This window comes from Zalophus californianus, chromosome 11 (genome assembly GCF_009762305.2).
Source record: "Zalophus californianus isolate mZalCal1 chromosome 11, mZalCal1.pri.v2, whole genome shotgun sequence".
In the NCBI taxonomy this organism is placed as follows: Eukaryota; Metazoa; Chordata; class Mammalia; order Carnivora; family Otariidae; genus Zalophus; species Zalophus californianus.
The window spans coordinates 87,640,818-87,662,417 of record NC_045605.1 but is presented as its reverse complement, the minus strand read 5'-3'; the positions used below and the strand labels follow the sequence as shown (position 1 = coordinate 87,662,417).

The following is a 21,600-nucleotide window of genomic DNA, read 5'->3' as shown; positions in this document are numbered from 1 at the left end:
GAACACGCTCTGATGAGATGCAGATGGTCTATGGACCCAACAGGTCGATGTCTAAACTGGGAGAGAAAGAAGCGGGTGGAGGAAGTCTTAGAATTCTATTCAAAAGCATGCTAGGAGAGTGTACAGCTTTGGCAAGTACGGGAAATAAATGAGAGGGAAGAGGGAATGATGCCCAGTGGATGTTTGATACAAGAATACAATCTGAAGGCTTTATTTTGCAGTATTAAAAGAGATGAGCGTACAGAGACCATGGCTGATACTCAGAAGTCTGAGTCAACACACTGAATCCCAGTCTGGAGGCCCATTATGCATAGACATTACCAAGAGGCTAGAAAATAGAGAGTGCAATAGTTGTTTTAGATCCAAATAGACCCAATAATAAGACTTTAGATTTCCTTGTGGGTTTTTTTTAAGGTGTATGAATTTGGGGAATTGATTTTTTTTAGGTTTATTTATTTTTATTTTAGAGAGAGAGCAAGCCCGGCGGGGGGTGGGGAGGAAGGGCGGGCAGAGGGAGAGGGAAAGAGAATCCTCAAGCAGACTCAGTGCTGAGTGGGGAGCCCAATGTGGGGCTCGATCCCAGGATCCCAAGATCGTGACCTGAGCCGAAATTAAGAGTTGGACAACTCACACTGAGCCACCCAGGCGCCCCGAGAAATTGGTTTTTAAAATAAGTTGGGTGCTTTGTAAATAAAGGCAAACAGGGGAAAAGGAGACTGTGTGTTATGTAAATTATTCCTCAAATCCAGCCCAGCCAGATAAGGGCTGTTATCCCATTTTACAGACCAGAAAAGCAAGGTTTGGAGAATTATATAATTTTCCCACGCTCCGGTTCATTAAGTGGAAGAATGAATAAATTTTACGCTTTATGCCTTCCATCTACTAACAAATATTTATTGAGAATCTACTGTGTACTTACTCTGGACACTGGGGAACCAAATAATTATTTGAACCTGTATCTTCTGATTCTGAAGGCTGTTCTTTCTCCCCCAAAGTCTAGTGACAAAGATCATTTCAATCTGAGCTCGAGGGAAGTTGGATTACTCTATGATTATGCAAGTCGGTAATGAGATGTACACGGAGTGGAGGGTATGGGAGCATTAAACAGGTCATGGCAGACTGAATGCTAGCTTTATAGGCTGAGCAGGGAGGACCCAAACCATTTTGCCTGCTACTTTAAAAAATGAAAATAACGAACAACCACAAAAAGAATAAACAACAAAAGATTTTATGGTTACATTTTCTGATTATCAAACATGGGGAAAAAAGTATATAGAGACAAAAATCATTTTTGATGTTACAAGCTGGAGATAATGACTATAATTATCTTAGAGTATGTTTCTCCCGTCCATTTTTTCCGCTTTGGCTGCTTAAATTTTTTTTCTCTGATTTTGGCTTTTAGCAGTTTTATGTTCTAGGTCTGTGTGTGGTTTTCTTCATATTTATCTGTCTTGGGACTTTGTGAATCTGTAGGTGGATGTCTTTTATCAGTTTTGGGGACTTTTTCAGCCATTATCTCTATATGCTAATTTTACTCCCTTTCTTTTCTCCTGGGACGTCAGGTTCATGCCTTTATTAAGCTTCTCACTGTTTCTTTACATTTCCCACTTTTTTGACTCTTGGGCTTCATTCTGAATTCTTTCTTGTAAGTTATGTTTCAGTTTATTAATACACGTGAGCTGTATCTGATTTGCTATTAAACTCACCCACTGAGCTTTACGTTTCTGCCATTGTCACTTTTTAGTTCTAGATTGCTCCTTTGGTTAGTTTCTAAGGTTTCCAGTCTTCTACTGAAGTTCTCAGTTTTCTGTTTTATTTCCTTGAGCATGCTCGCCATATTTATTTTCAAGTAGTGTCTGACAACTACAGCATCTGAATCCTTCTTAAATCTGTTTCTATTGCCTGTATTTCTCTTGAATTTTAGCCATATGGTTGTTTTTTTTTTTTTTAAGATTTTGTTTTTAAGTAATCTCTACACTTAATGTGGGGCTCGAATTTACAACCCCGAGCTTAAGAGTCCCATTGAGCCAGCCAGGCACCCCCAGCCATACAGTCTTAAGTTCCATTAGACCCTAACTCGTAAGCATCATTCGGCACTAGGAAGCTCTATCCTGGTGACCATCCATGAACAATAACTTAAAATCAAATAACAGTTCTCCATTCTAAGATCTCATCAGGTTTAAGGTGTACTGTTGATTTAATTATAACTTCTCTGATGAAACATACACGTATGACCTGATTTCAGACATGTCTCATCGTAAAAGAGTAGGCATCTAAGAATTCTAGAAATATGGCAGAATTCCCCAGCCTTGGGCAGATTTGTTTATACATCCTGACTCAGTTTCTCTTTAAGTTTCCTTTTAAAGCCTCCTCGGGGAGAAACACAGATAACCTGAATTGTCCTGAGGCTTTGTTACCTCCAAAGGCTCAAGAACTCTCCAGCATTCCTGCTGATTATACCCACATTAAGTGTAGTTAGAAATAGGATCCACGAGAATCCCGCACTTAGGAAATCATGGGGCAGGAGCCTGGTGAACCACGGAAGTCCTTACCTCCAAAAGGAGGAAAACCCACCTCTCAGGCTCACAGTAGAAGGGATTGCTTACCTTTTGCTGAAGCTGATGTGGCTGGAGTGTTGTTAATTTTCTTTTAATATTCTAGGACTGGTCTTAAGTCTCACCAGAATTTTTTTGGCCATGAGCTCTATCAAGCAAAACTCAAAACGAAGGAGGAACTGTGCTTGCATTGCACAAAGCATAGTTCTTCGATAGGCTAACTGACCACAGAGTCTAGCCCTACCAGGGCCAGGCAGCAGGCAGGGGCTGTGGCCAAGGGAAGCATGCAGCACCCCCCCGAAGCAGACAGCCGCTTCACAATACTAGTTGATTGTTGCCGTGTGGTAATACAGCCCAGGGTTTCCAGATCTGAATTCTGTCAGAAGCTGGTAAAACAGATTTTTGTGAGCAATCTCCTGATTTTTATGTTGGCAGTGAATTCCATTTTCTAAAATTTGCAGGTATGACACACCATGTTTTTGAGATAATTGCAGCTGTGGGCTCCTGCTGGTTGTTTCTGGGTTACAAGTTTAGCATTAAGTGAGCCTCTACTATAAGAAGGTAGTCCTGGGGCACCTGGATGGCTCAGTTAGTTAAGCAACCAACTCTTGGTTTTGCGACAAGTCATGATCTCAGGTTCATGAGATCAAGCCCCGTATTGGGCTCTGGGATCAGCATGGAGTCTGTTTGAGGGTCTCTCTCTCTCCTTCTCCTTCTGCCCCTCCTCCTGCTCATGCACTCATTTTATCTCTCTCTAAAATAAATAAATCTTAAAAAAAAAAAAAGCGTATCCCATCACTGAAGCAATATGGAATGCTTTCTCTGCCTGCCCCCCCCCCCCCGCCCCGCCATCATAGAGGCATTCCTGGAAATACAAGCACTTTCCAGGGAGCTTTCTCAGGACACTTGATGTTTCAAAAGGTGCATTGCCCTCCCTATGCCATGTTGGTATTTTGAAAGACTCCCTCAGTGAGGTCCATTTTTTTACAACTAAAATGGGGTTTTGGAGTCCCCCGTCATGGAAACTGCTTATAGTAAGTAGCCCAAAAGCACACAGAATATCATTGAAATCATCTGCCACATGGTCTATGGGCAATCTTAGAGTAGACAAACGAGTAATTTGGCTAATATTAGCAACCTTGCCAAATTGCACATAGGGAAATTTACTAATTGTAGGTTCTCAAATATTTTAGAAGTGTTATATGAATGGAGGTTCTTTTCTTGCCTGGAGGCAAGCCCACAAGTTGCTTAAAAGGTAATTGGAAACGGAAAGAAAAGCGTGTCAGATGCATGATCACATTGCTTGGGGACTGTTTCATAGGGATGAGATTGTATCTTAGAAGAAATGATTAAAAAGAGACCAGGAAGGCTTACAGAGCAATTTGTACCCAAACGCAGTCATTAAAGGTTGAATTCCTGAGGGGTCCTACTCTGTGTCCTTAGGCGAGTAATATTCACCATTGTGCTGTAATCCATTTGAGAAAAATATGTTATCTGATAGAATCTCTCCAGGATTTGTCTAATATCTGTTCAGTGCTCAGAATAGCTGGTGTTGCCACTTTTACTTTGCATAGCTGTTCGACATGAGTTAGAGAATAGAAATGCCTTGGGGGTGGGGCCCCTGGGTGGCTCAGTTGGTTAAGCATCCGAGTCTTGATTTCAGCTCAGGTCATGATCTCAGGTCATGACCTCAGGTCATGACCTCAGGGTCGTGGGATCAAGCCCTGAATCAGGCTCCCTGCTCAACAGGGGGTTTGCTTGAGATTCTCCCTCTCCCTCTGCCCTCTCCACTTGTATGCGTGTGCGCGCGCGCTCTCTCTCTCAAATAAATCTTTCTTTCTAAAAAAGAAATGCCTTTATAATGGATATTGTTAAATGTTTAGATGGAAAGCATGTTTTTGGAGATCAGGGGAACTTCTTTGTATCTCTGAATTTCTATCATCTTCTAGTATTTTCGAACTATACATCTCAGCACACTTGTGTCCCTGCAGATGAAATATAAAATCTTAAATTCATTTCATATATGCAGCCTTGTTTCTAGTAAGTTCTGCTTTCTGGGTATAGCACAAATAGGAAACTGAAGACCCTTGTTTAATTGCCCAAGCTTTAGGGAATGAAGGAGATAGTACAACGACACTGGGAAACAATCATCCCTGTGTACTGATCATAACATCTAGGTGCAATGCTCATGTTGCCCAGGCCTGCCGAGCTCCCCCAGCTTGAGAAAGAAATGAACAAGATCACAGGAGAGCCAGTTGTGCTGTCAAATTTATTTATATGGGGAATGAAATACTTCCCAATTTAAGAACAGATCGTTAAAACAAGGGGAGGACATGTCTCACACATGCATTTTCTGTTACGAGTTTTCTCTTGCTGAGTCCTGTGGGCACCATTGTTAGCAGGCTCCACATTGCTGCATTTTTAATTCAGTGAAACATGAAAAGATCCGGTTCTAAAATGGAATGCTTCACACTTTTAATCGCTCTTTTCTCCCCCCTTTTATTTTCTCTTTTAGTTCTTGAAGAAAGTAACTGCTCAGACCCTGGGGGCCCAGTCAATGGGTACAAGAAGGTAACAGGAGGCCCGGGGCTTATCAACGGGCGCTATGCAAAAATTGGCACCATCGTGTCCTTCTTTTGTAATAACTCATACGTTCTTAGTGGCAATGAGAAGAGAACTTGCCAGCAGAATGGAGAGTGGTCCGGGAAACAGCCCATCTGCTTAAAAGGTAGCTGACGAGTATTGGTGAAGTCTATTTCCACAGAAATAGATGGAGTGGCTGGACTTTTGGGTAGCTCCCTACATGTGTGTGAGCCCCTGAAAAAATGCCTTTCGCTCTTAGGTTCTCACCGGAACCATCTATCACTCCTAGGTGGAAAGCCATCCCTGAAAACATATGCTTCTTTTTTGGACCTCCAGAGGACCTGCTTATCCGAATCACATCTTCTCACTGTGATCAAGAAGAGTTACAAAGTTATCAGATCAGTTTAGGGGAGATGACAGGGCTGGGTTTTATATTTGTGAACCCAAGAACAAAATTGAGGCAATCCGTGGGCTCCAATATAGCTACCGGTATCTACTCTCTATGAAATAGGAAGTTGGTGCAGGAAATAAAAGAACCAAATAGACCCACTATCCCTGCCAGCCCGTGTGGTGGGAGGTTTAAGATGTTAACGTAATGGAAAACATCTTAATAAGATAGCAAGACCTCCAGTGTTCAAGGCAGAGTTAGAGGAAATGGCTGAGCAGTGTATGTTGAGAGAAAGGAACGATCAACATTGCTTGAAATAGGGACAGTTGTAGGCAGCAGGTAGGAGCCGAGCCAATCTGGGAAGCTGGGAAGGGTTTGCAAGAGGTGCAGAGCAGTTGGGACGATATTCCCATCATAAGACAAAGGAAAACAAGACAAGGAGTTAGGCAGAAGTGAAAGGATCATGGTAAACTCAAAGTGGGGCCAACTGGGAATCTGGAAAGTAGATTGAAAAGGTTGGTTTGGGACCAGGAAACATGGAACGTTGTATAGAGAAGCTTGAAACTTACCCCTTGGCAGTGGGGATGTGTAGTTTTTTACCGAACCAGGTCAACAGCCCCTGTATTTTAGGGGCAGGTCACAATTATCTGGCTGTTTCCTAGCAAGAAAAGCATGTCCTTGGCCTAGATTACCCAGATAATTGCCTTAATCCTCCACTTTCCCTTCTGGGTGTTTGTCAACAACCCAGCTCATGGGAAAAGAAATAAAAGAGAACGGTTTGTGAAAGGAATAAATCACTTTAGACTTTAGCCAGAAGCGACCTTCATCCCCACCAGCACAGACTCTGATTCTTGATTTCATTAAGTATGGAAACGGTGTTTCATATGTCCTTGGAGATTTTTGTCAACTCTTCTCTTACAAATTAATAACAACCAAAGTTCTCTAGTTTGCTAATTAGATGAATGTTGGCTGCTTGATTGGGAAAGTGAAGAAAAAGACACTTCAGCAAAATTAAGCCTGGGCTTTGAGGTGCCTTCAAATGATCATTAAGAGCCTCGGTTTCAGAGGAAGGAACTAGAGGAAGCAGCTACCCAAGACTTACCCATGGTTGACACTGCCATCTGGTCTTAAATGAGAGCCTTGGAGTTCCCTGTGTTGGGATGTATTTTAGAACCTTCATTTTTGACTGTGACTCCACGTTCCATCAAGTTCACTGATGATATTTGTGGGAACAGAGAGTCCCAGTCTAATGACCACCAGGGTTTCACATCACCCGGGTGGAGTGGCTTTTCAGAGGTGTGTCCTCCATGGGGGTTCTTCAGAGGGGGTTGTCAATTTCGATGCAGAGCAGCATGGTCTTTTGCTCGGGAGCTGTCCAAACTTGGCTGGCACACCTCCTCTCTGAGACCTCTGCGGGGTGTCCAGAAAGGGTGGTCAGGGATGAATCTGAACTGAATGAACGTGAGCAGTTAATATGGGAAAAGCTGATGCCCTCTTTTCTCCTTCATTCTAGCCTGCCGAGAACCAAAGATCTCAGACCTGGTGAGACGCAGAGTTCTTCCCATGCAGGTTCAGTCAAGGTGAGGTCGAAACACCTGAGCTCTGCTTTCAAGGGGAATGTGTGTCCCCTCCCGCCCCTTTTCCCCACTTGTGTTTGGCCAAAGACAGTCTGTGGTTTTTTAGGGACACTCAATGCTGACTGCTCGTGAAAGAATAGGGCCTATTAGAGGGAGGCTGATGAGCCAGCTGCCTTTGGCCAAGAGGTAGCAACTGGCGGAACATGGACACGGTTCATGGGATCATGGGAAAGTAGGTGGTTGGTGGATCTTGAGACTTGAAGATGACCTTTGAGGAACTGGATTTTAATACTTGAGTCTTCCTGAAATTGCTGTGTGTTGACTAGGGCGGCTTCTAGGGAGGTGGCCTTCCTGCCACATGCAACCAGCTATGGCAACCATGCAACCAAGATGTTCTTGGTGGTAATCAACCAGATGAGGCAGGCCACTGGCACCCAGGAACTAGAGATAAATGACCAGCCCCGGCGAGGGATGGGAGCCCTCAGATACGCCTGCCCGGCCTTCCTCCTGGGAAGACAGAGGTGGGGACCACCGGTGGGCAGAGAATCGGCCAGGTTCTACTTCTCTCCTCATTTTGTAGGAGAAACCGTTCTCACTTCATCTCCTACTATTCTCCTCTTCACCCTCCACTCCGGCCCACGGGCCGCCCAGCTTGTCCACTCCCCCTCCCCCCGCAGTGCTGCATCAGAGCCTTGGCCCTTCTGTCTGGACCCTGCTTCTGCTGCATTTCCGTGAGGTTTAAAGCCGTGCTTCTGTCCGCTCCCTGCTCAGTTTTTACCTGGCAGAGAGACCTTCCCTGACCGTCCTTTGGAAAATAAGAACCACCCCCCCATCTTCTTTATCCATTCATCTGTTGAAGGATGCAACTGATGAATCATTGAACACTACATCCAAAACTGACGATGTACTAGGGGCACCTGGGAGGCTCAGTCGGTTAAGCATCTGCCTTCAGCTCTGGTCATGATCCCGGGGTCCTGGGATCGAGCCCCGCGTCAGGCTCCCTGCTCAGCGGGGTGCCTGCTTCTCTCTCTCCCTCTGCCACTCCCCCTGCTTGGGCTCGTTGGCTCTCTCTGTCAAATAAATAAAATCTTAAAAATAAAAAACTAACGATGTACTATATGTTGGCTAGCTGAACATAAAAAAAAGAACCCCCCAAATGTTATAGTACTGGTTCATTTATGAACCAGTTTCCTCCTTTTATGCTTTACATAAAAACAAAGCCATCATCAACCTCAAAGAGTCGGTCAATTAAAAGAAGAATAATAACCGCACCTCAACCCTGACTGCAGAGCTGCCTTCTTTGCTCTCCTGCATTTTCTGTGCCTCGGGTCTCAGTTTAGCTCCCAGCCCTACCTGTCATCTTACTTACATTTTTTTTGTTGTTGCTGTTCAATTTCTGTCTCTACCTAACCCCACAAAAATAAAAGTTACAGGTGCAGGAACATTTTCTGTTTTGTTCATGCTCGAGTTCTGGGACCAAGAGCAATGCTTGCCACAGAGGAGGCACCCCCCCCCAAAATAACCATCCCAAACAGGGAATGAATGAATGAACAGGATTGACAAATAATGGCTCGAGACGGAGTTCAGTCTTTCTTAAGCACTGTATTTAGTATTCTTGGGCAGGTCGCTAAACTTGCTAAGCCTTTTAGTCTCCTCTTTGGAAAACTAAGGGCAATCCTAAAAACGCCAGTCTCTGGGGATTGCTGTACGGATTAGATGTAGCACACAGAGCTAGCTAGCATTTATTGAGTGTTCGCTATGTGCCAGTTACTCTTCTGAGTGCTTTCCACGTTGTTAGCTCGTTTAATCTTTCCTACAACCTCTGAGGTAGGTATTACTATTATTAGCGTTTTCTGGTCGGTTCTATTACCAGTTTTATTACGGATAGGTAAAGTGAGGCTCAGAGAAATTAATTAATTTGCCCCAGGTCACATTGCAAAATGTGGATCCAGGATGCAAATCCAGGATCTTCAGAGTCTTCAGCGTCTTCAGGGTCAGTTCCCGGCTCCCGTATGCACTAAGCTGCAGCCTAGCCCAATGTAAAGGCTTTAGCCGACCACTCACGCAAATGAGCAGCGGTTAATGGCAGCTATCACCTTCGGGACTGGTAACAATGAATCCCAGTGATTAGGTAGAACTGACCCCAGCCAAGTGACCTGAAATACTCAGAAAGCAGGAGAGCCATCAGTTTCTCACCTTTCCTCTGGATATTTCCTTCTATCTCTGTCTTTCCCGTTTTAGGCAAGGCATTGCCTTGGGAACAGTGACAGTGAAGTACAAATTCCATCTTTTCCTGATCTTTATGATTTGCCTGGAGCTGGACTCTCCACTAAGTGGGATGAACCTGTTCCTTCCAGCGAAACATCTTGTAGAGGAGCCCCTGAACTACTAAAAAAGACCCCCGGGCTTTGCATTTTTAAGGCAATTATAATGGGAGGTTAGGTGACAAGGTGCCATGTGGCTCATGTGGATGAAAAAAACAAGCCTAACACTTGGTTTTAAGGATCTTTCTGGAAGATAGGCTGCTGGAATATGGATATACCTATCTCCAGCAGCCCAGTCACCCAAGGACCCCAAAAGGCAGTGTAGTCTTTCAACAGATGGACCAAAAGATGAGCTGGTTTGCCAGTTGGGAAGCTCCTTGAACGGCAGACCTTGTTCTAAACATGAGCTAAAGATTCACTGAATGAAATCAATGCAGATGGAACATTTGCTTTGAGGGAAGTGCTATACAGACACATGAAATAGATTTCTTAGGATGACATCAGACGGCACAGTAGAGACACCAGGTTGGGAATCATAATTGCTAAGTGCTGCTTTGGGTACCATCTTAGCCTCCTGTGTGCCCTTCTCCACTCCCACTTCCCCTCCGGCCTTCCTTTTCCCATTCATTAAACAGAGACGAACACACTGCTTCCTAGAGGAATTCTGACTTCTCAGTTAGTGGTTGTTATGTGCTGATTAAAATGAATGCAGTTTGTCCACCGTGTGTACACCTTCCCCCAAGAATCCCCAAGTGGTCTCTGGGGGGCTTCAGCTTCGAGGGCTCATTTAAAAGGCCTTTCAACATTTACACACACTGCTCTGTGTTTCTGCCAATCAGTGTGCCCTGAGAAGGTCCTATTCTCTGAGGTGTGCTAATTACAGATGCTGATTGTGAAATCCAGCTACTGTATCCACACAATTTAGTTCAAGTCAGTTCCTGATATTGCCCCATTATGATAATGTTTGGAGGAAAAAAAGATGCCGGGCTTCAGAGGAACTTCCTTTCCTGTTTAATTTTACTTTAATTTTTCTCTGTGCGCATGTATGGGGTACCCTTGGATAGCCTCTATTATGCCAGATATTATCCTCTGGTTAAAATCGTAGGCAGCCTGGAGGCATGCCAGAAATGGAAATGGAGGAACGGAATGAAGGTTGAGGCGTGCAAGAGAATTTGCTCGGTGGTAGAGGGGAAGAGTGTGTGTGTGCGCGTGCGCGCGCGCGCACGTGTGCGCGTGTGCATGCGTGTGTGTGCGTGTGCATGTGTGTGGTTGGGGGGGTGGGAAGGGGCAGGAGGGAGAGAGACACACAGAGAATGAGAGAGCCATGTTTTTTTCTGCTGTGACCAAATGTCTACGTGGGGGTGGGCACGTAGACTACAAGGGCCACAATGACCGTCTCTGGGCCCCCATGCAGGGAGACGCCGTTACACCAGCTCTACTCGGCCTCCTTGAGCAAGCAGAAGCTGCAGGGTGGCCCCACCAAGAAGCCAGCCCTTCCCTTTGGAGACCTGCCCCCCGGGTTCCAGCATCTGCACACCCAGCTCCAGTACGAGTGCATCTCGCCTTTCTACCGCCGCCTGGGCAGCAGCCGCAGGACGTGCCTGCGGACGGGAAAGTGGAGTGGGCGAGCCCCGTCCTGCGTCCCCAGTGAGTCAGGCCTTGTCCTGGGGCCGGGCGTGGCGTCCGTCTTCCATGGCTGCTTGTGAAAAGCCATCGACCTAGTTGAAGACTTTTTGAGAAAGGGTCCTTGTCCGGTGGGCCTCCGGCTAATTCCCTAGCTTGGTTCTGTCTCATATTCCACAGTTGGAGCTTCCTTCCTTTGGCTTAAACTTCTAACTCGGGAGAAACTAACTCATCAGGTCTTCGATGAATTTTTTTGGAGGGGGGCATACTTCTTGTGGATAATTCTTTGTTTTTTATTTATTTTTAAAAGATTTTATGTATTTATTTGAGAGAGAGAGAGAGCACGCACACATGCAGGGGAGAGGCAGAGGGAGAAGCAGCCTCCTTGCTGAGCAGGGAGACGTCGTGGGGCTCGATCCCAGGACCCCAAGATCATGACCTGAGCTGAAGGCATTTAACATTTAACTGACTGAGCCAGCCAGGCACCCCTCCTTGTGGATAACTCTTGTCATGTTCACTTGGAGGAAAGGGAGAGAACCATCATTAAGCACCAAGTAGGGGAGGGATTAATGATACCAGAAGGCTTCTACTTATGCCATCTCGGGTACCCTGTCTGAGCCCGTTTTCATGCTTATCATCCCATGGTATCGAATAGGTAGTTATTGATGAGGTGATGAGGTATTAAATAGCCATAAGATTATGGTGATGATTACTGAGGTAATATGTGGAAGTATCTGAAAAAGAGGCTGGCACATGCTAAATTCTACCTTCCCCATCCTCTTTGTCAAAGGAGAATAGTATGGCTTAATTCTTTGTGGTCAAGTTTATAACGATAGTCAATGATATTTTGAGTCTGACTGTTTACATAGATCATCATCCAGTCTCCTTAAGAACCCTATGAGACAAATGTGATTACTAGACCCATTTTGCAGGCGAGAAGACTGAGGCTTTAAGAGATTTGGCAATTTGTCCAAAGTCCTATTGATAGTAAGTGCCTGGGATCCCAAGCCTTCCATCTTAACCCCAGACTTTATAGCCAACCATGTCAAGAGGGTTGATTACTATTTAATGGGAAAAGGAAAACAGATGCTTAGTGGTCATCACACCCATGGGGCCCACCTTTCCAGATGTGTGTTCTCTTGGTTGAGCCACACATTCCCCTTTGTATGGGAAAGTCTGAGTTTATCTGACTGAGCTGGTGCTTTCTCCACAGTCTGTGGGAAAACTGAGAACGTCACTTCTCCAAAGAGCCAGGGGCTGCGCTGGCCGTGGCAGGCGGCCATCTACAGGAGGGCCAGCGGGGTGCATGGCGGCAGCCTGCACAAGGACACGTGGTTCCTGGTCTGCAGCGGTGCCCTGGTGAATGAGCGCACCGTCGTGGTGGCTGCCCACTGCGTAACTGACCTGGGGAAGGTCACCATGATCAAGACAGCAGACCTCAAAGTTGTCCTGGGGAAATTCTACCGGGATGATGACCGAGATGAAAAGACCATCCAGAGCTTGCGGGTGAGAGAGGGCTGTAACCTGGAAACCAAGTGTTGGCTCAGCAAACTCCAGGCACCAGGAGGGCAGTGGCTGCGTCAGTCCCGACACCTTGGCATGTTAGCATCCAGCCCAGAGCCTGGCAGAGCCTGTCAGGGGGCAGGCACCCAGTATTTCACATAGATGTTTTCAAAATAAGATTATAATAAATATCATCTATCACTGTGGTCATCAAAAGTTAATCACCTATTATGTTTAGGGCATTGTATGAAGTAGGCTTCGAGGACTTAGAAAGGTTTTATCCAGGATACTCCTAATCAATCTATAATATTCTTCTGTCTATCTCCCTCCCTCCCTCTCTTCCATCCACCTACCCACCCACCTCGCTATCTGTCCATCTGTCCATCCATCTGTCCTTCTGCCCATTCATTGTTGAGCTCCCACAGTATGCCATCCACAGGGAAGAGATACAGAACTGAATAAGGCATGGTCTTTGCCCTGAAGAATCCACAGGCTAGTGGAAGAGACAGACCAGCATATCATGATTAGTTTGACACAAGAGAAGCCCTGAGGAAATGTGCCCAAATATAGTTGAAGTAATAGAACGTGTACATAAAAATGTTAGAATGTATCACACATGTAAGCTCCTAGAGGCCCCCATCAAAGAGAGTGATCAGCAAGGGTTGGGACAATCAGCAAAGAGTGTGGAAAAGTCTTGTGGAACATTCTGGGTGTGGCTCTGTCTTACTGGCTTCCAGATGAATGAGATGTTTACAGCAAGCCAGAGGTTGCAGTCTGGTAGCCTTTTAGGGGCTTGTGTCTGCATAGTGCTAACATACATTTGTTTAACCAGTAATTTGCTAACATTTAAAAATCAGGAGGTTCAGATGCAGATCTGGAGTCTGTTCTCTGACAAAGTTAGAAAGCTGGCCCCCTCTTGGCCTGGCAGTGGTCACTGGAGCAGAGGGGCCACTCCCCACTTTAGAATGGGGTAGGCACCACCGTCCTCTGCAGCCCCTTCTGCCACCCACTTAGTTAACAACACCTGCTGGGCAGCAGTGGGCATTTCACTTCGCAAGCCCCCAAAGAAAGCAGTTGTTTTCTAGGACCCCTGAAGCAGTCTCTCCAAACCACTGCAGCCGTCTCCAAGACATTTTCCCCTGGTAATTTAGCCCTGGAGCTTGCCTGTTCTTATTCCCTGTGCAGTCATGGCTCAGCACTGCTGACCATCTCTTGCATTTGCAGATTTCTGCCATCATTCTGCATCCCAACTACGACCCCATCCTGCTGGACACGGACATCGCCATCCTGAAGCTCCTGGACAAGGCTCGCGTCAGCACCCGCGTCCAGCCCATCTGCCTCGCAGCGCCGCGGGACCTGAGCGCCTCCTTCCAAGAGTCCCGCATCACTGTGGCTGGCTGGAACGTGCTGGCAGACGCGAGAAGCCCTGGCTTCAAGAACGACACGCTGCGCTCCGGGGGGGTCAGGGTGGTGGACTCGCTGCTGTGTGAGGAGCAGCACGAAGAGCACGGCATCCCTGTGAGTGTCACGGACAACATGTTCTGTGCCAGCTGGGACCCCACCGCCCCCTCTGATATCTGCCCGGCAGAGACGGGAGGCATCGCTGCCATGTCGTTCCCAGGACGGGCGTCCCCCGAGCCGCGCTGGCATCTGGTGGGGCTGGTCAGCTGGAGCTATGACAAGACCTGCAGCCACAGCCTCTCCACGGCCTTCAGCAGGGTCCTGCCTTTTAAAGACTGGATCGAGAGAAATATGAAGTGAGCCTCAGGCCCGTTGAGACGCTGTTCGGGCGCCCATCCCATCTGTATGTGTGTTGCACGAGGTTGTGTGGGCCTGAAGCTTGACTCTGCCTGTGAATTTGGCCGGCCCAGGACTTCTGACTTCAGGATTGAAACTCAGTGGAGAGTGAGTAGAGCTCACCTTCGGGTAGGCCACTGCCTCCCTGGGTGTGGAGGCCATGTGGTAGATACCAGGGCTGCTTGCGCCAAAGAGGCCGTGCGAATAGCAAAGCTTTGGTCCCCATTCCACAAGCCCGGTGGCCTTGCCTACCTGCCCTGCAGTCAATGTCATGGCCAGCTCTAGCCGAGAGTGGCTTGGCCAAGAAGTCTGAGATGCATGAGGTCTCTTCCAAGACTCTGGCCGGACCACGTTCCAAACAGCTGCCTGTGGGACAGCCCAGGACAGTCGGGCTCGGATGTGGCCCCGGCGTTTGTGCACATTGCCACAGTAAAGTGTGGTCCTTTTCCTTCTCAATCCCCTGTACATATTTTAATAAAACGAGGGTTGGCTTTTGACCCACAGAACAAATGGGCTGTGGTTCTGATTTCTGCATGCTGCTTCTCAGGGCCATGGCTTGGTGACAGCCCTTTAGGATAGCTCCTCAAGTTCTCATTTCCAAACAATGAGTACGGCAAAGTTGATGCCATCTTTTCAATACCAGCCCCTGAATGTGCTGGGTTATGGGCTGGAGGAGGAGCGACATGGGGGGCCATCAGATAAGGCACAAACAGAGGAAAATACCAAGGATTAGTTGATTTCCAGTGTCCCCTCTGGTTCTCATGTCCTCGATCTAGCACAAAACTCAGCTTTGAACCTCCATCAATCTTGATGACATGTTTTCATAGCTTCTGAATTGTCATCACCGCTTTACTCACACTAGATTGAGATATGCTTCCCTGTTTTCTGTAACTGATGGGATTTTCCTTTCAAGCGCCACCTGGCTCCCACTGGACAGTGGAGGGAAAAAATGAATTCAATCCAGTCCCTGAAGCGATCTTTTCAGTAACGTTCACTTTCGGGGGGTGGGGGGGTGTTACTCACTCTCTTATCTTTTTGTGCTTACTCTCTTGGCCAGTCTCCTGCCCTCTCAGATGGTGCTGGGGAGGCTGGGGACTTCAGGCATGGGGACACACTAGGACTCCCTAGGGCCTGCTGGCTTCTCGGGTGTGTGTGGTGGGTCTTTCCCATTCCTGGCCGTTCTGCTGACATTGACCCCAGGTGCTATGGCTGTAACCACTGAAACTTGGGCTGTGTTCTCTCTGCTTCCCTGGGGCCCGGCAGTCCTCCTTGCTGGTGTGGCTCCTCCTCACCCCTGGCTGACACTGGTACTCCTGAGATGTGGGGGTGACCCCCTTTGAGACCCTGGTTTGGGTCTCACTGCCCCAGTGAGAGCCTTCTCGGCCAGCCATCCAGCCAGACTCTCCCTTCCTACCGCGGGGGCTTTTCTGTACTTCATGAGGGCTGAGAGCCCAGGGTTGGGACAGGGAACCCTGGAAGACATTCACCTCCTATACACCCAAACAGGAACATTACTCCTTCTCAACCTATTGGAGAGAATTTTGATCTCTGGGTCTTTAACCCCGACACAGGAGGTTAGGATACATTTGTCTTCCAAACTGCCTTACCAACTCTGTGTCTTTACATTGTCCCCAGGGCCAGAAGACAGTTTCTGGTACTTTATCTTTTTGTCAGGCTTTCTTGGGGCTTTCCATAATCCGTACCTACCTCCTTTCTCATGGCTTAATCTAAGAGCAATGTATTAGTTATCGACTTCTGAGTAACAAACATCTAATGCTTGTGGGTTAGAACAGGCAGTATTTATTTTCCCCTAGCTCCAGTGGGTCAGGAATTAGGGAACTGAGGTTGGCATGGTGTTGTAGTCATCTGAGGCCTTAACTGGGGCTGGAGCATCGGGTTCAACAAATAACTGGGTTCGACCAGGCTGCTCAAAGGTTTTTTCCGTCTATTTTTTAAGCCTAGAAAACTTGGATCTTGAGAGGTACAGTGGAAATCTGAGCAAAGAGATCTAGATTCAAATTTTTGCTTTTCTTTCTTTTTTTTTTTGAAAGATTTTATTTATTTATTTTGACGGAGAGAGAGAGAGAGAGAGAGAGAGAGCACAAGCAGGGGGAGTGGCAGGCAGAGGGAGAGGGAGAAGCCGACTCCCCACTGAGCAAGGAGCCTGATGTGGGGCTTGATCCCAGGACCCTGGGATCATGACCTGAGCCAATGGCAGACGCTTACCCAACTGAGCCACCCAGGTGCCCCTAAATTTCTGCTTTTCAACTTCTTTTTCTAAGTGACCTTGGGCAAGTCACCTCACGTCTCTACCTCAGTTTCACTGTTAGGTTGACATAATAAAATCTGCCTTTGTGATGACCTAGTGAAATATCATGTAAAGCGCTGAGCATAGCACATGGCTTATAGCTGATGCCTACGGTACCTGGCAGAGACAGGGCTGTCCAGCTGGGCACAGATCCATAGAGCCTGCACGTGGGCCTCTGTGGGCACATCCTGCGTGGGTGCACGCACGTGCACACCTTGTTCTCTAACTCTGTCCTGACCCCCCCACCTGGACCATCAGTTCCCTACTTTCTTGGCATCCCTACTCAGTGTCACTTTCCATCCTTGCCTTACCACTCAGATTTGGTTCACATTTATGTCATCTCAGCTATGACTTTGATCCCTTCAGAAGCTGAATCGGGCCCCAAATCCTGGCGATCCTGCCTCAGGGTACTTGGTTAATAGCTCCATGGTCATTTCCACCCCACCCCCAGATCTTCCCATCCGGGCACTGTTCTCATTGGCTACAAGCACCCAGCCATGCTGACCTGAAACTCCAGGTCAGGACAATAGAGTCAGACAGCAGCTTGTCCCTTGGCCATATCTGGTGCCATAGAAGCATTATCCATCTCTTTATGACATGGCCCTGACATCCTAGGATGGAGCTCTAAGGATGAGAGATCTCTTTCTCAGCTGGGAATCTGGAGTGGTCCACCAGTCAGGGTTCATTCCGAGAATCAGAACTTCTATGAGTCCTATAGAATAAGGGATTATAATGGCCAGATACAATTGTAGGCAGTGGTAGGGAAGCCTGTGGGAGGCTGTTGCCTTTGCATCTGGTGTTGAACCTGAAGTCAATAGGGCCAGAAAGCTGGGTGGGAAGTTGGCAGAGCCAAGGACAAGCTGAGACCTCCGAGGACGAAGGGAAGCCCACGTGTTCCCTTGCTGTCCCCAATCTCAATGACCTTCGGGAGAAGCTGACACCCCTTGCATGTAGCTGTACGCACACCTGATCCAGGACACTCAGAGAAGCCAGAAGAGGATTTCCAGCAGGTGCTAGAGGAGCTGTGGGCCCGGGTGCTGCCCCTCCCCAGCAAGGTGAGCTGGGAGATCAGTGACAATGTATATGAACTGTCACAGTGACTGGCGTGCTACCAACTTTCAGATCATGGAGGTAGCTGCTCCATTCTCCTCTTCAAATCTCATGTAAGTTTCTCTTGTGCCCGCTCTCCCCTGCAATCATACAAGGAAGGGAACTCTGCAGAGTTCCAGCTTCCCCTAAGTTGACCTAGAACAAAAGCCATCACAACTCACGGAATATGAATGCCAGACCAATGTTTGCCAACTCAGAATGCGTCTGGGGGAAGCCTGAGAAGACTCCTGCTTCAGCCAGAAGAGTTTGGTTCTAATTCCTTTTACAGTAGTTCTTTAGTCTTTTATGCACGTGCAGCCCCCAACACCGAGCATTCTTGAGGAGCTGTCCAGGCACTCATAGCTAGGCTGTGGTGTTCTCATACTGAAGGTCACTAATTTCACAAAATGCCAATATTGGTCAAGATCATCGGTGACTGTGACTGTGATGGATCAAGACACCAACAAGACCACATCATCTTGTCTACGAACAGACAAAAGCAAGGTCACCATACAAACCACAAAAATACCAAATATTCCCTCCAGTTAATACGTGTGACCACCGCTTCTACCAATTACCAGTTTAGCCTTGAGCTGGTCTTCTTTCCTTTTAGATAAGATTTATTAAGGTAGCTGTTATAAAATTTGCCTCCCCTTACTGATAGGACCCAATCCAGAACAAAGCCCCGCTTCCTTGAAACCTCCCCCGAATCACCTAATAGAAGCTCAAATCCTACACATTCTTTCTAATTCTATTTTGGTAATATACTCCACAGTTCCCTATGAACATGACTCTTTGAAATACATTCTCTTGTATTTCAAAGAGTAATTAAGTCTGACTTGCTTAACTGTTGGTGTGTTTCTGGCAATCTTTGGCCGGAAGTCATTGAAAAAAAGATGTATATACACATATATATACTTCTATGTATATAAGTAAGAGTCTTGCCTAAGTCATATAGATCTTACTTACATTTTATATACCCTATGATGACATTTACCTGATATATAAAATGTAAGTAAAGTCTGTATGACTTAGGCAAGGCTCTCACCTTCCCTAGGAGTGGCCAGGCTTACACATCAAGCAGACTGACTAGTAACTGATTAGTCAACTGACTAGTCAAGTCACACTGTATTCTCTCACATAAACTCCAGTGGGGATTGGGACGAAGGGGCAATCCACGCAGGCCAACATTTCCAGGTAACTTGTGTTCCACCGGGTAGTTAGCACTTCAGCTGAGTCTTTGGAGTGGTGGATGGGAAGGAAGTAGGATTATAAGTACAGAAAGAACTTGGCAAGTACCTAAGTTCAAGCATGGAGAGGGATGGCCTGGAGAAGGGCCAATTATTTCCCAACACGAGCCCTTTATTACAAAGATGGGTGAGGTTGGCCAGCCAAGGCAAGGGCAGTCAAGGCGAAGTCAGCTGGTGGTGGATCGCAAATGCTAGTGTTAATAATTTGGCTTCTTATTGCCCATTGGCAAATATCAAGCTCACAGGATGTCTCCAGAAGGGAAAGGATAGAAGTGGAATCCTAGAAAGTCCCATCAGGCTGGTTGTACAGAGAGAGGCGGTGGTTAGAAGACGCAGCCTGAACTCAAACTCCAGCTCTATCAAGGTGCACACTGTGACTTTGAGCGTGACGCTCCACCTCTCTCCTGCAGTTGCCTCCTCTGTACATGGGAGTGACATGATATGAGGATAATGCGTACATGAATTCAGCATGTAAGACGGTGTCTGACCCATTGCACTCTGTCAATATCGGCCGATGTTATGGTTGTCGTTTCGTTGTTCTTCAAGAGCAGGAGATTGGAGATCTAGGAACCAGTTAGGAGAAAACTTACAAGGGTCCAAGAGGAGAAGAAAAGTCTTAGAATCCCAGCATGCGGAAATAAGTTTGATAATCTGCGGAGTGGGGTTGATTGCAGGAAAGGGTGGACAGAAATAAACCAGGCCATGGGTTAGAAGAACGGAAAGGCTGAGAGCAAGGAGCAATGGGATTGTGTAAGTGGGAGGTGTCCGGATACATTTCTGAGACGAAGTGCTAGGTCTTACAGTGGTTTTTTCCTACATTTCCCATCTGCATGTATGTATGTATGTGTGTGGGGGGGGCAGAGTGGGATGGGGGGCTGGATTTATTAAAAGGGACCGGGATCTGCTGGACAGGTAGGAAATGTGCAGCTCTCCCACCCACCCGCTTCCAGCATCATACATGATTGACACCCTCTGACGTTATGGGTATGGGGTTTGAATATGAATATGGTTCTTTGGGATTTCAGAATTTTCATGCTGTCAAATTCACCACCTACTCAAAACTTAATGGGCCTTCCACATTTACATCCTATATCGAATATTAGTCAATACGATCTCTTCCATCCTGAATTCAATAAAAAATTGTGAGCTCATTGATTTTCTACCTGCCTGTCATTCATTCATCCATCCACAAAAATCAGTAGAGTGCTTCCTATGTGCGAAGGACCGAGATACTAAAGGCGGACAAAACGGGCTCAGGGTTTGCCCTCAGTCATGTGATTTCAGAAATGAGAAATCATGGTAAGGACTAGGAAGAAAAACACAGCGTGCTGTGAGACTGTGTAGCAAGGGTAGCTGATCTAATCTAGAGGGTCGGGTCAAAGCTTGCTTCCCTGAGTTAGCTACCAGGTGGGGGGTGGGGCCATTGAGAAGAGCATTCCAGATAGGGAGAAGAGCATGTGCAAAGGTGTTGAGAAGCAGGCCTCCTGGCAGGTTCGAGGCACTTCTAGAAGCCAGGAAGGCTGCAGATTGGAAAGCATGAGGAGGACCACGGTGTGGTGTGAAGCTGGAGATGGAGTCCCATGGTCCCTGGCCACCTGGGAGGCTCGGGGGACGAGGTGAGCGGGCACGTCCGGGATCCCCCTGCCTCTACCAAACCCCGTGAATTCCTACATGTGCACTAGGAATTATTAGTGAGGTCATCAACCCGTCCAGTGTAGTCTTTGGCTTTGACTTGGGGTTTTTCCACTGCACTTCTAACCTGGACAGGAAGACCTTGAGTGGCATTGCTCTGACACAATCACATATTGTTCTAATAGAGAACGATCGTAAATGGAGAGGAGATAAAAGAAGGCTGACAGACATTGCAAGATGCAAAGAAGGGAGACACTTAGCTTTGGGATTTTGCTCCTGCATGCCACATATTTTTCTCCTTCTTTAGTATCCTATGAAAATTTTGAGTGAAATAGTTTGGATCCCTTAGGGCTTGGGGAAGTTTATCTTTTCAGGGCTGTTGGAAAGACAAGAACATTTTGGAGTGGTTTGGTAGCAATTTGTGGTTTCTCTTTGCTTTTCTTGGCAGTAGGGCTTGCTTTCCCTGGCAGGGCCCTGCCCGGATGTGCGGTGGAGGCCCAGCATTTGAAGAAGACTGTCTCAATGGCTGAGTTTTTTAGGGCTCACTTCACGTTTGTATTCCAATTCACTGAGTGTTTATGCTGAGACTTGTGGACTAGGTTCGAGGGAAAGTGTTGTCAACAAAGAAAAAAAAGTCAGTAGATAAAATTAGGGAATAGCTTTCTCAGGTGAAGAATAACATTAGAAATTGACATCTCAGAGAGGGAAAAAAAAAAAAACCAGGGTTGTGTTCCTGCATTTATGGTTTCTAGGAAAAGGTAACTCCAAACAAAAAAGAAAGAAAGGACGCCATTAATCCCTATCTGCAAAGGGAAACAGGGTGTTGGAAATAAAACAACATCCACGTGCTAATAAATGAAACCTCCAAGGGAATTGACATGCTTCTAATGTATGCATCTTATGCAAAGGCATAATTCAGCCTTTGATTAAAAAAAAATCTCTGAATCTATAATCTAAATTTAGAAGTAAATTACCTGGTTGCTAACTCTCGTTCTCTTAATAAGGAAAATAACTTTCTAAGAAAGATACTT

General features: G+C 46.7%; 1 protein-coding gene across 6 annotated transcripts in view; it reads left to right on the top strand.

Annotated features, from left to right (window-relative positions):
• PAMR1 (peptidase domain containing associated with muscle regeneration 1) overlaps window positions 1–14,788 on the top strand; it is a 72,204-nt gene extending 57,416 nt beyond the window's left edge. For all 6 annotated transcript variants that reach the window (XM_027578570.2, XM_027578566.2, XM_027578567.2 and 3 more), the window contains 5 exons: window positions 5,071–5,283; window positions 7,040–7,106; window positions 10,782–11,014; window positions 12,204–12,496; window positions 13,718–14,788. In XM_027578570.2, the coding sequence (XP_027434371.1) occupies window positions 5,071–5,283; window positions 7,040–7,106; window positions 10,782–11,014; window positions 12,204–12,496; window positions 13,718–14,254 (1,343 nt within the window). In that variant the 3' untranslated portion in view covers window positions 14,255–14,788. The remainder of the gene's footprint in view (window positions 1–5,070; window positions 5,284–7,039; window positions 7,107–10,781; window positions 11,015–12,203; window positions 12,497–13,717) is intronic.
• The last annotated feature ends 6,812 nt before the right edge of the window (window positions 14,789–21,600 follow it).